The sequence below is a fragment of the Manacus vitellinus genome, unplaced genomic scaffold, assembly GCF_001715985.3.
Source record: "Manacus vitellinus isolate BGI_N305 unplaced genomic scaffold, ASM171598v3 scaffold_22_pilon, whole genome shotgun sequence".
NCBI lineage: Eukaryota > Metazoa > Chordata > Aves > Passeriformes > Pipridae > Manacus > Manacus vitellinus.
In genome coordinates this window covers 12,675,042-12,688,321 of record NW_021939632.1, presented here as the reverse complement: position 1 = coordinate 12,688,321, position 13,280 = coordinate 12,675,042, and the positions used below count along the sequence as shown (strand labels likewise).

The 13,280-nt window shown below is 38.0% G+C and overlaps 1 protein-coding gene across 1 annotated transcript in view; it reads left to right on the top strand.

The window, feature by feature from the left end:
* Positions 1-13,280, top strand: part of STK39 (serine/threonine kinase 39) — a 79,976-nt gene that overhangs the window by 15,829 nt on the left and 50,867 nt on the right. Inside the window, exons 3-5 of the mRNA XM_029959912.1 lie at positions 5,246-5,358; positions 10,285-10,393; positions 11,673-11,814. Coding sequence (XP_029815772.1) covers positions 5,246-5,358; positions 10,285-10,393; positions 11,673-11,814 — 364 coding nt within the window. The remainder of the gene's footprint in view (positions 1-5,245; positions 5,359-10,284; positions 10,394-11,672; positions 11,815-13,280) is intronic.

Genomic DNA, 13,280 nt, shown 5'->3' with positions numbered 1-13,280 from the left:
ATCACAGAAATATTTGCAGACCTTTAGCGTATTTGGGGAGATTTTTCTGGATTGTTTATATAACATACTAGACCTCAGACTTTGTGTAAGCTACTCTCCCAGAAAAAGGTAAATACAATAGTTGAGAAACCCAGTGATTCTGTAACCATAATGATGTTTTTAAATGTCCAACTGCAAAGCAAATTCATTTTGTATAGCTCAATGAAGAATCAAAAGCGATTACTTTTTGAATGTTGAAAATCCAGAAGTACCAATTCTGTGTGTGGGCATAGATTTCATAGAATACTTACTGTATTTTAAGTGAATTATGTCATAAGACTAATGGCTAGGATAAGCAAAATAGTATCCAGGTGAGTTATAAGGGGAGACATTTAATCCCAGCATGAATTAAGAACACAATGTGGGCAGAAATTGTTAGTAAATTGTATTTACATAATTTTTGTGGGGTTCTTAAGAACACAAGTATTTATGTCATGACAATGTGAAGGGAAATCATGACTCATTTTCTGTGAAGAAGTTAAGTTTCAGAAAGATTTAGAGTTTAGTATGGCAGTGTAAATGAGCTTTAATCAGCCGATTTATAACTAATTTTTAATCAATGGAAGTAATATGAAAGAAAGTGAGTAATATTGAAAGCTGTCTAGAGTGTTGTGGAGTAAAAGCTAGAAACTAAAAGAAATTAAAGGTTCTTTGTTCTCTGTTTCTTAACCGAAAGTATTGCTTTGCCAACAACAGAATTTACTCTTTCAAAATTGAAGAGACTAGTTTGGCCCAGTGCTGCTCTGGAATATTTTGAAGTGTTGATCAATTCATAACACATTTATACTGGAAATATACTACACAATATTGCATGCAATATACAGTATATATGACATAGCTGTCCAAGCTTGTATATAAGCACAGGAGCTTTGTATGTTACATAAAAAAACCTCCACACGTTTTCATGAGTGGAAACCTAACCTAGGTTTGTGCACTCACAGTTTGTGTGCACAAATACATTCCGTTCTACACAGAGGGAATCCTGCAGTTACAACTGTGTATGAGTTACATTTGACAATGATCTAGGGGACTCCTCTTTAGAAATGGGCTGTCTTGAGAGATTAAATAGAAATACTTTCATGGCTGCTTCATCCGTTTTCATAGATTTGATTCTGTTTAGTACTGGCTTTTTACGGATAGCTACAATTTAGTCTTGAATTTGAGGATGACAAAATTTGTGTCCACTAATCAGCTACATTTAATAGGAGGTTTCTGTATGTTGGGGGAGCAGAAGATGTGTATAAAAATGCAAATGGTATAGGTTGGTGTGTAAGAGTTTGTAGATTCTGAGATAAGGTGTTTAGTATTCTCCAGTTGCTACTGCTGTCTAACCCTTCAGATACCTAGACAACAAGAACACTTACTGTTATCAACAAATTTCATCCTCCTCTTCAGAAATTAGAACCACTGTGATGTTGGGGAAGGTCTGTTTGGGTAGGGACCTGGAATGCAGAAATTTTTAAAAGGCATTTGTGCTGGAATACTGCAGAGACTAACACTGAGCTACTAAAAAAAAAACAACAAACCTTGATAAATCATTATGGTCTGATGAGCTTACTGACTTTTGTTTTTAAGGAGAAGAAGAAAATTGAAAAGAAATGTTGGTGCCATAATGAGTGGAAAGTGTCAGACATTTATAAATAATGGAATAAATTAAGTGTCACATGCTTATATGAGGGATGTGTGCATGTGCAATATGCAAGTGATATGGTCCAGCCTTCTCACCTCACTGTCTATCTTTTTGAGGCTTGACTAGTGGAGAGTAGTTAAAACTAAAATGTTAATGTCAGTTGTTGATCACAGTTGTTCAAATATCCTCTCTTTGCCAACTGGAAACAGGTTCTGCAAGGGTTAAATTTGTGTTAAAAAAAAAAAGAAAAAATTTCTTTATGTCAGATTTAGAACAACCTGTAGGAACTTTTTGAGATAATTTGCGGAGTTTTTATGAGTTTTATGTGAAGTATGTGCTAAGTGGAATGCAGAAAACTGCTTTTTGGTTATATCCTTTCAGAAGAGAAGTGTGGCCATATGTAGAAGGTCTTTTTAAGGTTTCTGTTGTGTGAATCCAAATAGTTATAGCCATTCTAATGGCTCTGTTGCATTGAGGGCAGGATGGTAGGGAGTGCATGAAGGGGCAGGTTGTCTGTAAGGGCATGCTTGCACTAGAAGGAAGGATGGCAGCAAATACCTGAGGACAAGATGAAACGCTCTGACCGGTTGTCTGTTGTGTAACAGGAGTAGCAGGCATCTTGATGTGGACTGGAATTGCATTATTTCCCTGCTAACTTTTGAAACTGGCAAAGAGAACTTGTCCATAGCAGAATGACTTTTCCAGTAGTGGAAAAAACCTGTTGTTCGTACAAACCTGCTTGAGTCTGACCACTGGTAATCCTTTTGTTTTGTTCTCCTCCAGGAGACAACTGGATGAAAAGGCTTCTTGGTTTATCCAGCCTGAGCTTTCTTTATACGTATATATATAATTTCATACCAAGTTCCTAAATAGAGACTGAATGCTAGAACCTGTCTGTGCTTTGGTTGTGGCGTCGTTAGTATTCTCTGCTGTGAGGGTTTTGGGAGACTTCTAAGGCTCAACATACTGAAGTCCTACCTTCTGACAAGGAATGGTTGACTGTAATCTATTCTATGCAATCATTTTCTGTGATCCTAATTTGTTATGCTAAATAGTTGTCTGTGACAATTCAGTTTCACTCTATGATAATGTATGACTTCTGTAGTCTGTTAGCTCTCAACTGAAATGCTTATCTGGGTAGTCTGATTTCTAATAGCTACTGTGGAACACTTCACGCTTCTACTTGTTTGGTAGACATCTCTTTATTGACACAAAAGGAGACTTCTGACCAGATGTGGAAGCTGCACATTTCCCTTATCTCTATCCCTGGTTGTTCACCTTGTAAGCCAGAGGAGAGGAGAACATCTTTTAAGAGGAAGGAGGCATACTGCTACTTAGTGCCTGGCTCCTACTTCAGTACTTCAAACTGCATTTTCAAGTGAGTTTTTTATGTATGTAGGCCCCACTGAGAATGCAAACTGGACAAATCGTCTTTACTGTCAAAATGCTGTATTGTGTAGAGTATTCAGAAAGCAGGAGAAAGAAGAAACCAGGTATATTGGCCTTATTCTAAACCTAGAAAGTTTTTTGCTTTGCCAGTGCATCACATTCATGAGGTGAAGAACATCCCATTGCAAGTCATCTCTGTCTGAGGAGAAAACATGGAAAAATGTACTATTTTTGTAACTTAATTTTTCCAAAATGTTTTGAAGTGTTACTTATTGTCATTTAACTTGAGGAAGCAGTCAAGATTTCATCCTGGCATTGGGTGAATAATTTTTCAGTGTGCTTTTTCTGTTTGTCTTTTATGTGGCCTTATAAATCTATTTTGAAAATGATCTTGGATGTTTCCTGCAGGTAGACAAAACTACTGGCATAGATGAAAAAGATGCATAAGGAAAATCTCAGTCTTTGTTCCTGTATATGTAATAGCTAAAAATTTGGTTTCTTTACCCTACTTCAACCTATAGTTGTGTAATCAAAGTAACAATGTCTACTGAGGAATTCATTAAAGTGATGTGGATGAGTCTTACCTGAGCTGAATTGTGCTGACTTGGTGGTTCCTTCCTTGGGACTCCTTATTTAATTTTTAAAATCTCTTAATTCTTTTATTACTTACACTATTGGAATTTTTAAAGGCTTTGTTCTATAAGCAGACAGAACAGGACATGTCAATATTTGTCTGTGACCACATCCTGCAAAAACATGACTAGTTAGTCCTGTTGAAACTTTTTTTTTTTGAAGATGAGCTCAGAATTTTGTCATGAAATTCATAAACAGTTAAAAAGCTTTGTGATTTGAGTGAAAACATCATGTGAACCAACAATACATGAAAATAGCTAAGCAAATAGCAATTAAAACACGGACAATAACTTTCAGTCATGAGGTATTGTTGGTGCTGTTTTCAGATGTGCAGAGGGAAAAGCTCTCAATTGTTCTTAAGTCGGCTGGTAACTGAATCCACGTTTGTAGAGCTTGACAACAAAAGGCTTTTTGTTCACAATTTGTATTCATCTAGGACTTGCCAAATAAATAGAACGTAGTGTATAAGCAGGCCAATATAACACGTTTCTCAAATGACTTACCAGAAATCCATAATTTATAATAAAATATTTACAATAGCAGGTAGAAGCTATTTGTTGGAGTATTTTAGATTTCTGCATGGATGAGCATGATGCAATTACTGTGAGGAAGCACACACTGCTGTATTTGATGGGGCAGCAAGATGTGCAATGCGAACAAAACTTCCTCAGTATTACTTGCAATAATTTCATTAATTTAGTTAGGCAATACTGACTGGGGCAACGCTGGTGGGTGCTTAATAAAAGAAGCAACAAGACCTTTTACTTTTGTTATTCACAAATAAAGCACACTAAAAATTATTCTATTCCTTTCTCCCAGATTTGTTCAATTCCCCCAGGCTTTGTTATCAGCATAGTTGTGTGGCCGTATGTGATTTGCGTGCCAAGTAAGTGTGACTGACTTTCTCTGACGGACCATTCAGTAACCTTCATCTTCTCACTGGTGATGTGATACTTGTGCTTCCCATGCTCTTTGTGAGAATCAGCGTGCTTTTCGTAGGATGTTACTCTAATCACGATGAATGAGCAGGAACACTGGTGGAACTGTGGAAGATTTGGCATATACAATTTTTCTGATATTTTTCTGTTCATTGCATAGCGGGAAAAAAACCTGGTTAAACAGGGACTGACTTGAAAGAACACACAGAAATAACATTTGATAAAGCACACCCCCCACCTCAGTGTGTAAGGCTTTTAAATTGTATCGCCTGTACAGGTCATGTTCTTAGAACAGCTGTGTCTAAAGACAAAAGTGTAGTGGTTCCCAAACTATGAAATGCGTTGAGGTGGTGGTTGTGTCTTGAAAAATGAACACATCATTTTAAGTTGTTGACTTCAGAATTTTTTGTGGAGTATGGAACAGAAGCTTTGAGGTTTTTCTTCTCCATCTGAGAAGAAAAGTGTCTTGCCTAGTGGAAAGGTATGCATGTGGGGAAAGCAGTGCAAAAGGATAAACAGCAGGTTTGAAGTTCTTTGTCGCTTGATGTTTCTATGTTGGTCACTGGTTTAGACTCCCGTTGTATTAAGACTATGTTCCTTCTGTGCTCTTTTTCAGGTAGCGGTGCTACAGCAGTTGTCCAGGCAGCGCTGTGCAAACCCAGGCAGGAACGTGTAGCAATAAAGAGGATCAACTTAGAAAAATGCCAAACCAGTATGGATGAATTACTTGTAAGTAAATCGGGCAGCAATATATTACATGGAGACTTACCTTCTGTTTTGGTTTTGTTTTTTCCTTGGTCCAAGAGTGAGGGTAGAATTTTATGCAGGATGTAAAGGAAGGATTTGAAAATAATCTGGAAGACTTTTTACCCTTTCCTAAAAATATTACTTACTAATGTGTATTTTCTAGTGTCACAAAAACAAGATCTGTAAACTTGAATCCCAGCTTGGGATAACTGTGGGAAGACCCTAACCCCTTGTTTTCTAGAAACTCGGTTTTTAAGAGATTACTGTCTGGTTGTCTGTCTTTTCTTAATACTGAGGAAAGATACATTTTCCTGCTGTTAAACACTGATTAAAAAAATGAAGGTAAAATTTAGTAGGTCTCTTTAAAACGTCTAAACCACCAAAACATGTTGGATTATTTTGTGATGATAACTTTTAAGGAGATAAGGAGGAATGGCTACATTTTCATTTACATGTTAGCACACATTTATCCGATAGGCCATAAGAAGCTGTTTGAGGAATGCTGTTTGTTTGGGCCACTGATCAGAGAAGAAAAGGACCTGTAAGAGGCCCTTTGTAAAGGAACTGCAAGAGTTTTTCCTCTGCGCTGGTTATGGCAATCCAGACAAAGTCACAACGAACTGTTAAAATCCAAAACCTATTGCTTTCTAATGCTCCTAGTTAGGTGCTTATAAGACTAATGCATATTTATATATAGGCAGCATAACAAGATTTTAAGGACACAAAACCATTCTAAAAGTGAGAACACTCTCTTCTGTTCCACAGGTTTTACTACTGCCTAGAGACTGTGGGCTTTTTCTAATGCAGAAATTCCTGCCTCTGAAGGAAATGATCTCCTCAGCAGGGAATTGCCAGTGCAAAAGATATCTTGAATTTGATACAGAGGGTATGGTCCATCCAGTTTCTTCAGATAAAATGGCTTTTTTACAGTGGAGGACCCAAAATGCTCTTCCCCTGGTGATTGATGGCATTCACCTTCAGTTTATGTGACAGCTTGTATGCGACATTGTTGTGTTTTTTAAGAGGATTGTAGTAGTGGAAGTTGCTTCTGGGGTAGTGAGAATTCTGTCAACTAAAAGCTCAAAAGATAAATTCTGAACTGTGTTTAAAAAGAGAACAGCCCAAGGTGAGACGCTGTGCATGATGTATTAACATCTACAGTCCACAAAGAACATTTCTATAAAAAGATAAATACTAATAATTGTAACATAAAGTGGTTTAAATTGGATCTTTTTAGTTAGAATTTGAACTAATAATGGGAATTAAGAATTAAAAAGTTACAACAAATAAAATCAGACAAAACTGCCAAAAATCTGCAGGAGAGATTCATGTGGTCTAACTGCAGTTAGTTACCAGCTTGTTCAAAGTTACCTAACCAGGTGCTTGAGTGTCTTTACTGTTGACGTGTCTCCACTGTCTGTCAAATGAGGCAGTAGGTCTAGAATTTTTGGTCCCGTATTGCTTTCTTTTGGTACAAAGACAATTGTCCATACCATCTTTTTTATTTTTTAACATAAGTCAATTTCTGCTTTTCTGTGCTCAGGTTTTTTATTTCTTTTATTTGTTGATCTGTTTTGATCTGAACATAAATTCTGTTTTTCCCAGTTCCTGGTTAGCAGAGTTTAAAAAGTGCGTACACACATGTGCATGCATACACATACATAATTAGCTTTTCTCTGTGAGGGTCAGTATACTTGCTCTGACTCAGTTCTAATAGAGAGATTTAAAAATTAAAAAAAAATTCTATTTAAAAAATAGATACGTTTTTCTGGAAAGGGGCATCATTGACCTTCAAAACTCTTGTTACAACTGTACTAATATTTTTATTTCAGTTGATAGTATTTAGAATACTGTTGCATTTTTGGCAGATTTTGAGTCTAAAAATTTTGAGTCTAATCAGTTTTTGATCACTTATTTTCCTGATGGAACAATTTTTATTGGCACAGGGATGTTCTAAAGCTGTCTGCACTCTGAACACGCTGTTTTGTAAAATGCTGGTGCTGAGTGCTTGCGGATGGTGTGCATGGGCACCCTTCAGGAATTCTCAGCTGTGTGGCCTTCAGAGAAGTGGAAATGCAGCAACCCTGGTGCCCACGTAAGCAGACTTAGGATTTGGGCCAGTGTCAATTAAAATAGAAAGGCAGTGTGAGAGGGAGTTTAAATAATACTAAGGTTACACAAACTGCCAAACTCCTGAAATTTGATACTCTGTTTCCTGCAATATCCTGTGTTCTCACTATTGTAAGCTAAGTTTAACTTAACCCCATGAACCAAGGAAAAGGTTCCTGTCCTTAGTACTGTCCTGACTGGGTATCTTCCCCATACTCTTACCTCCATTTTTTTTTTTAAAACAATCAAAAACTCAAAACTAAAAGACAAACAGTATTCTGCAGAATGGTTGTTTGATTGAACAGTGTTTCTAGGCTGTTGGTGTTGGTGTTTCTGTTCTGGATAGCCCTTGGAGGCAGCCTCTCTGGAGGAGCCCCTGGCCTGTTAGGGGCCATGCCTGGGTGCCGGTGGAGGAGCCCCTGGGCGAGCACCTGCGGAGGGCTGGCACCTGCCCAGTCACTGGGACTGGCCCCGTGGGCACTGCAGCCGAGCACTGAAAGGAGCTGTCCTGCAGTTGCTTATTAACTGTGTCACCCACCTGCCCTGAGGCCGACAGACATTTTTGTGCAGCTGCTCAGTGAAACTGGATCAGGAATAACCTGGCCAAAATAGGTTAGCTTTTAACCTGGGCATATTGCCTGGTGCAGAGCACAAACGCTCGTGCTAGTGCAAGGCAGGGAGAAGCAGAGGGATGAGGGAGAGACGGAAATTGCTGTTATGGATTTGGTGCCGTTGAATGTTTAAGGATGTGAATGTGAAGGAGGTTCCGGATTGTTTTCCTGGATGTTCTGTTGCAAGTTGCTTCCCTGGCAGCATATTTTAACTGAATTCTTTTCTCTCTTATCTGTGCATATCAAGGGCCTCAAGCAAATAACTGAAGTTTATGAAGGCTTACCATTCTGTGTGTGATAGGGGCTTTCTAGTACTGCAGGTCTGAAATTAATTCTCTCCTGACTAAAATTTCACCCCTTATCTCTCATGGAATGCTTTCTGTTTGTTTATTTTTGTTTTGCAAGGAGTCTTTGAAAAAAGTCACCAAAGCTGAGACACAAGGTGCCTTTGGCCATGGCTACTGTGGTAGCTCAGTTTTTGCCCACAAGTTGATGCAGGTAGATAAAATATTCAAAGCACTTTTCAGTTAAAATAGTGAAGCTTATCTCAATCAATTAGTTACATTTCTGCATTATTAATATGTGAGAAAAAATAGATAAGGTGCATTTTTGCTCAGTAGTGGCAGGTGGACTTTTTGAATTATTGTTGTATTACCAGCATAGGAAAATAATAAAACAGTGTAAGAAATGAAATAGTAATCAGGAGTAGGAGAGTTACAGTTCATGGAATGGGTAGCTGAATTAAGAACCTGAGGCAGTGATTTGATGTGTGTTTAAGACGGAAATGTGCCCCACATGTCTGTCTTCTGTTTTCCACCTACTACCTTCCAGGGGAATGAGGGGAGCTGTCTTGCAAATTACTCTTGTTATTCAGTCTCATTGACTCATTATCCAAGCATTCTTCCTTCTGTGGTCCAGGACTGAGAAGTTGCCTAAGGAGGAGGGCTTTGGACAACAGGACAAGCTGAAATGTGTCTCAAACTACAGCCTGACTTTAATAGTCACCAGCAAGCATAATGAGATTAAATCACAGTCTTTAATACATATAATTAACTTTTTATTAGAAAGCAGCTGTGATTTCAAGTGCATTGCGAATAACAAAAAACCTCTTTCAAACATTTGCTGAATTGACGTTGGAAGTTGAAAATGGCATTTGTGGCAGCTTTAATCAACCTAAGTGGGACCTGCACAGTGCCTGCCTTGCACAAGTGCTGGTGAGTCAAAGTGTAACACAGGTCCACCTCAAAGCAGTTGCTTTTCATGGAGAAAGGAGAGGTGGAAGAGTTTGTTTTTGAGCTGGATTGGCCCCCTGACTGGCTCATCTCCAGGACCATGTTCTCTAGCACCAGGGATGGATCAGAGCTGTGTGGCCAAAGGTGGAGTGGGAGAAGTAAGGTTGTGGGAGCTTAAGTTGGTGTGAGGCCAAACTCTCCAGTACATGTTCCTATGTAAAGGATTGGCAGAACAATGAGAGCTGCCAGAAAGGTGGTACAGAACAAATATGTGAAAGTGTGAATAGAAAAAGGACTCTGCTTGAATTAACAGATATAAGGCTGTCATTCTTAATGTGTACAGCTGTGGCATGTCATAGATGGTGTTACTTGGTAGTGCCACATTGTGCATCTGTTGGTAACTGTAGGCTCCTCTAGTCGGTTGTTTCCTCTGACTTTTGGTCTGTAACATTGCTTTTTCTCCATTTCTGTTTGATTCCGTGGCTCTGCTGTCCACCTGTCCATCTCACAGTAGCTGAGCCACTGGTGCTGTGTCCTTTGTCTGACAGCTTCCTTTCTCCTTTACCACCTGCTCCCATTCTACTCTTCGTATCCCTTTTGAACAGGAAAGGCAGTAGATTTTGATCTTGCCCTGCATTTTGTTGTCCAGCCTGTACCCACACCTTCAGCTCTTGGAGACTACATTGCTTACTGTGAATTTGGAACTTTAAAGTAATTTCTTTGCTGTTCTCAGAAGAAAAGTGATGTAGCTGTGCCTGTATCTCCTGGCCAAAGCAATAATGTTTTTTTTCTTGCATGCAGATCTGTAGGTAAATTGAAATGTTTGAATGTCGTGATGCATATTCTGTATATACTTTAGTTCTGTTACAGTATTTCACTTTGGAAATTAAACTGTCTCTCTGTGCAATCAAAACTGATAGCTGGCTCTGTTATGTTGGGCTTTTTATTTCTTACAGAAAGAAATTCAAGCAATGAGTCAATGCAATCACCCCAATGTGGTGACCTATTACACATCTTTTGTGGTGAAGGATGAACTTTGGCTGGTTATGAAGCTGTTGAGTGGGGGTAAGTTACTGGTTTTACTTGTTCAGCTGGAAGGAAATAGTGTGATTTTTTTCCTAATGTACCTTCTTTGAGTTAATTCACCTAAACAAAGTAATGAGAGGGGGTAGATACTATATAGGATGAACCTTGAGATGTAGGCGTGTTATAGCATGAATGTGCAAGCTGAAAATGTTTGTGTATGTGTATTTATAGTACAGGCTAAGAATTACTGAGATACAGTAGTTGCATCAGCAGAATTTAATTTTTGTTCTGAATCAACATATCAAAAATCTCTGTTAAGGCTGTGTAGGGAAAACTGGTGAGAATTAAGTCAGTTCTGTAAGCGTGGCCTTTTTTTGAGTTTCTCTAGAATCCACTCTATTTTTGTAAAAATGCGTATGTTTCTGAATTCATAAAGAGTGTTATTCCTTATTCAAGGAAAATTCATCCTAGGACAAGTATTACACGTGTTGCATCCTTCTTCTTGCTTAAACTAACAAAACACTGCAGTTTTTTATCATGATGGTTAATGGGATAAAATACTTATTTGATTCTGGGAGAGGAGAAAGGAGATGAATGTGCTTCTAGCTTAGAAAAGAGAGACTCCAAATTAAGATGTGATGGTCCTGGTTGTTACATAATGTCCTTCAAGATTAGTCTTGATGGAGCAGACTAATGCACCATGATGCTAGAAAACAAGGATGGGAAATGCTCATAACACTTGTTACGTCACATTGATTGAATTGGTCAGTTCAATCAAAAGCAAGCATAGAACATGAGATAAACCAGTGATTCATGACAGGAATTTAGTATGAGCTGTTGAATAATGCTTGGTTAAAACCAAAATGTTTCTATTAAATGCCTTGAAATTTATAATAACTGAAGTTCAATGTCAGACTGTATCACTGGGAAAGTTGTCATCATGTGTTTGCAGAGAATATCTTCTTCCAGTCTTGCAGCTGTGTGTCTACATTTTGAACACAAGAACCATAATCTAAGGTGGATAATAAACTGTTGCAGTATGTGTCTGTTTAAATGTGGAGTACTCCTGAATTTTAAAGTGGTCACTTAGCAAGATGGATCATTAAGTATTTTTGACAAAAAGCAGTGCTCTGTGTCTCCTTTGAACAAGTTAGCGGTGTGCTTTATTCTAACAGCTAGTTACATGAAGTATTTATATGTACATTCAAAGATTTAAATTGTGGTAGCATAGAAAGACTGAAGAAATACAACTTTCTTAAGAATTTGATATGATAATGCTTTGTATTTGCTTTTTTTCCTTCCTGGTTCTGCAATACAGGTTCAATGCTTGATATAATAAAGTATATTGTCAACAGAGGAGAGCACAAAAGTGGTGTGCTTGAAGAACCCATAATAGCAACAATTCTTAAAGAAGTTTTGGAGGGCCTAGACTATTTACACAGGAATGGACAAATACACAGGTAGGAGCATATACATAGTGAAAAGCATTTTCCACATTGACTGTGTAGTTTGTTGCCACTTGTCAGCTGCAGTGGCCTGGCTAAGCAAACTGTGTTGCCTCTGTCACATACTCTAAATACGATCAGTAATTATCAGATGATAATGCTGGAGCAGATGCTGCAATCTTGATTGCAGTTTGTCACTAATAAGTACTTGCCTGGTCTTTATGCTGTATGTCTCTCTTCCAGTTGGGTTAGACCTGTGCTGCGATAAGAATGCCAGAGCTGGGGTCTGTACTCCCGTGCCTGTTGGTGCTCCAATATCTAATCTGATTCTAGTTTATGTGATATGTTTTGTGACTTAGTTATTGTGTTGCACAGTAAAACCTGTAATCTTGGGTGCTTAGGCACTCCTGTACAAATGTGAAATTATTTTTTTCTTGGTAATCAGTAAATATCTATTACAACTCTACTGATCTTTTTTTATGACCGTATGTGAAGCTGAGTGTGGTACTATGAAACTACATCTTAGTGTGAATGCATCTAGTGATTGCTCTCTTCTTTATATTCTCTTTACATGCCTTGCACCATGTGAATTGTGCAGATCTCCTGGGGTGGTCTATAGGTATCTGCTGAAAGAACCCAGAGGTTGCTCTCACTGTTTGGTTGTTGAAAGTGCTGTACTCTGACCTTGCTAATTAATTTTACTGTAGTGAATTTGTCTTTTAAGGAAGGTGCCTGCACTGGATTCTCTCTTTCAAGCATTAGCCTATTATAATTACACAAAAACCAGATTCACTGCAAACAGGACTCTGAGAATGGAGGTAGTGCAGATGTAGCACAGTAATTGTTCTTTGTGTACTTCTTATGTCTCGTCTTAAAAGTGAACTGCTTCTGATGTAAATCAAGAGCTATTTCCTCCTTTTGCAGAGGGAAAATTGAGATAAATGGAGAAATAAAGAACAATTATCTTGACTTCTGGTCTCGAACGCCCGAAGATCTGCCTCAAACCTTAATTCATAGTCTTCTGTTAAGCTGATATTGTTGTGAAAGGCACATTCATGAGCTTTAAGGATAACAGGACTCTTTGAGGTCAGACTTGGGAATTCCCCTCATCTCTTCGTAAAGTACATTAAAAAATATAAAAAGAGAGATATCTCTTTGTTACATGTGACATTTCTCTATTTTTATAAAGTCATCTGTAAACTGTGCCGTACCACAGAAGTCCTGTTAAAGATGATACAGTGTCCTTCTTTTTCCGATGTACGTTGTAGGTGAAAGCTGTGGTATAATTCAGTGAATACTGTGTCAGGTGGAATTTGCTAGTTGGAGATGTTTCCAAAATTATTCAGAGATTTTGTTTTGTTGTTTCAATACATTCTTGTTTATATATATAGGGAAACAGATTATGTTACCTTTCAGTAGTGATGCATTAAGAATGGAATGCATGTTTCTATAAGAAAAATAAACAAACCAAACCAAAACAG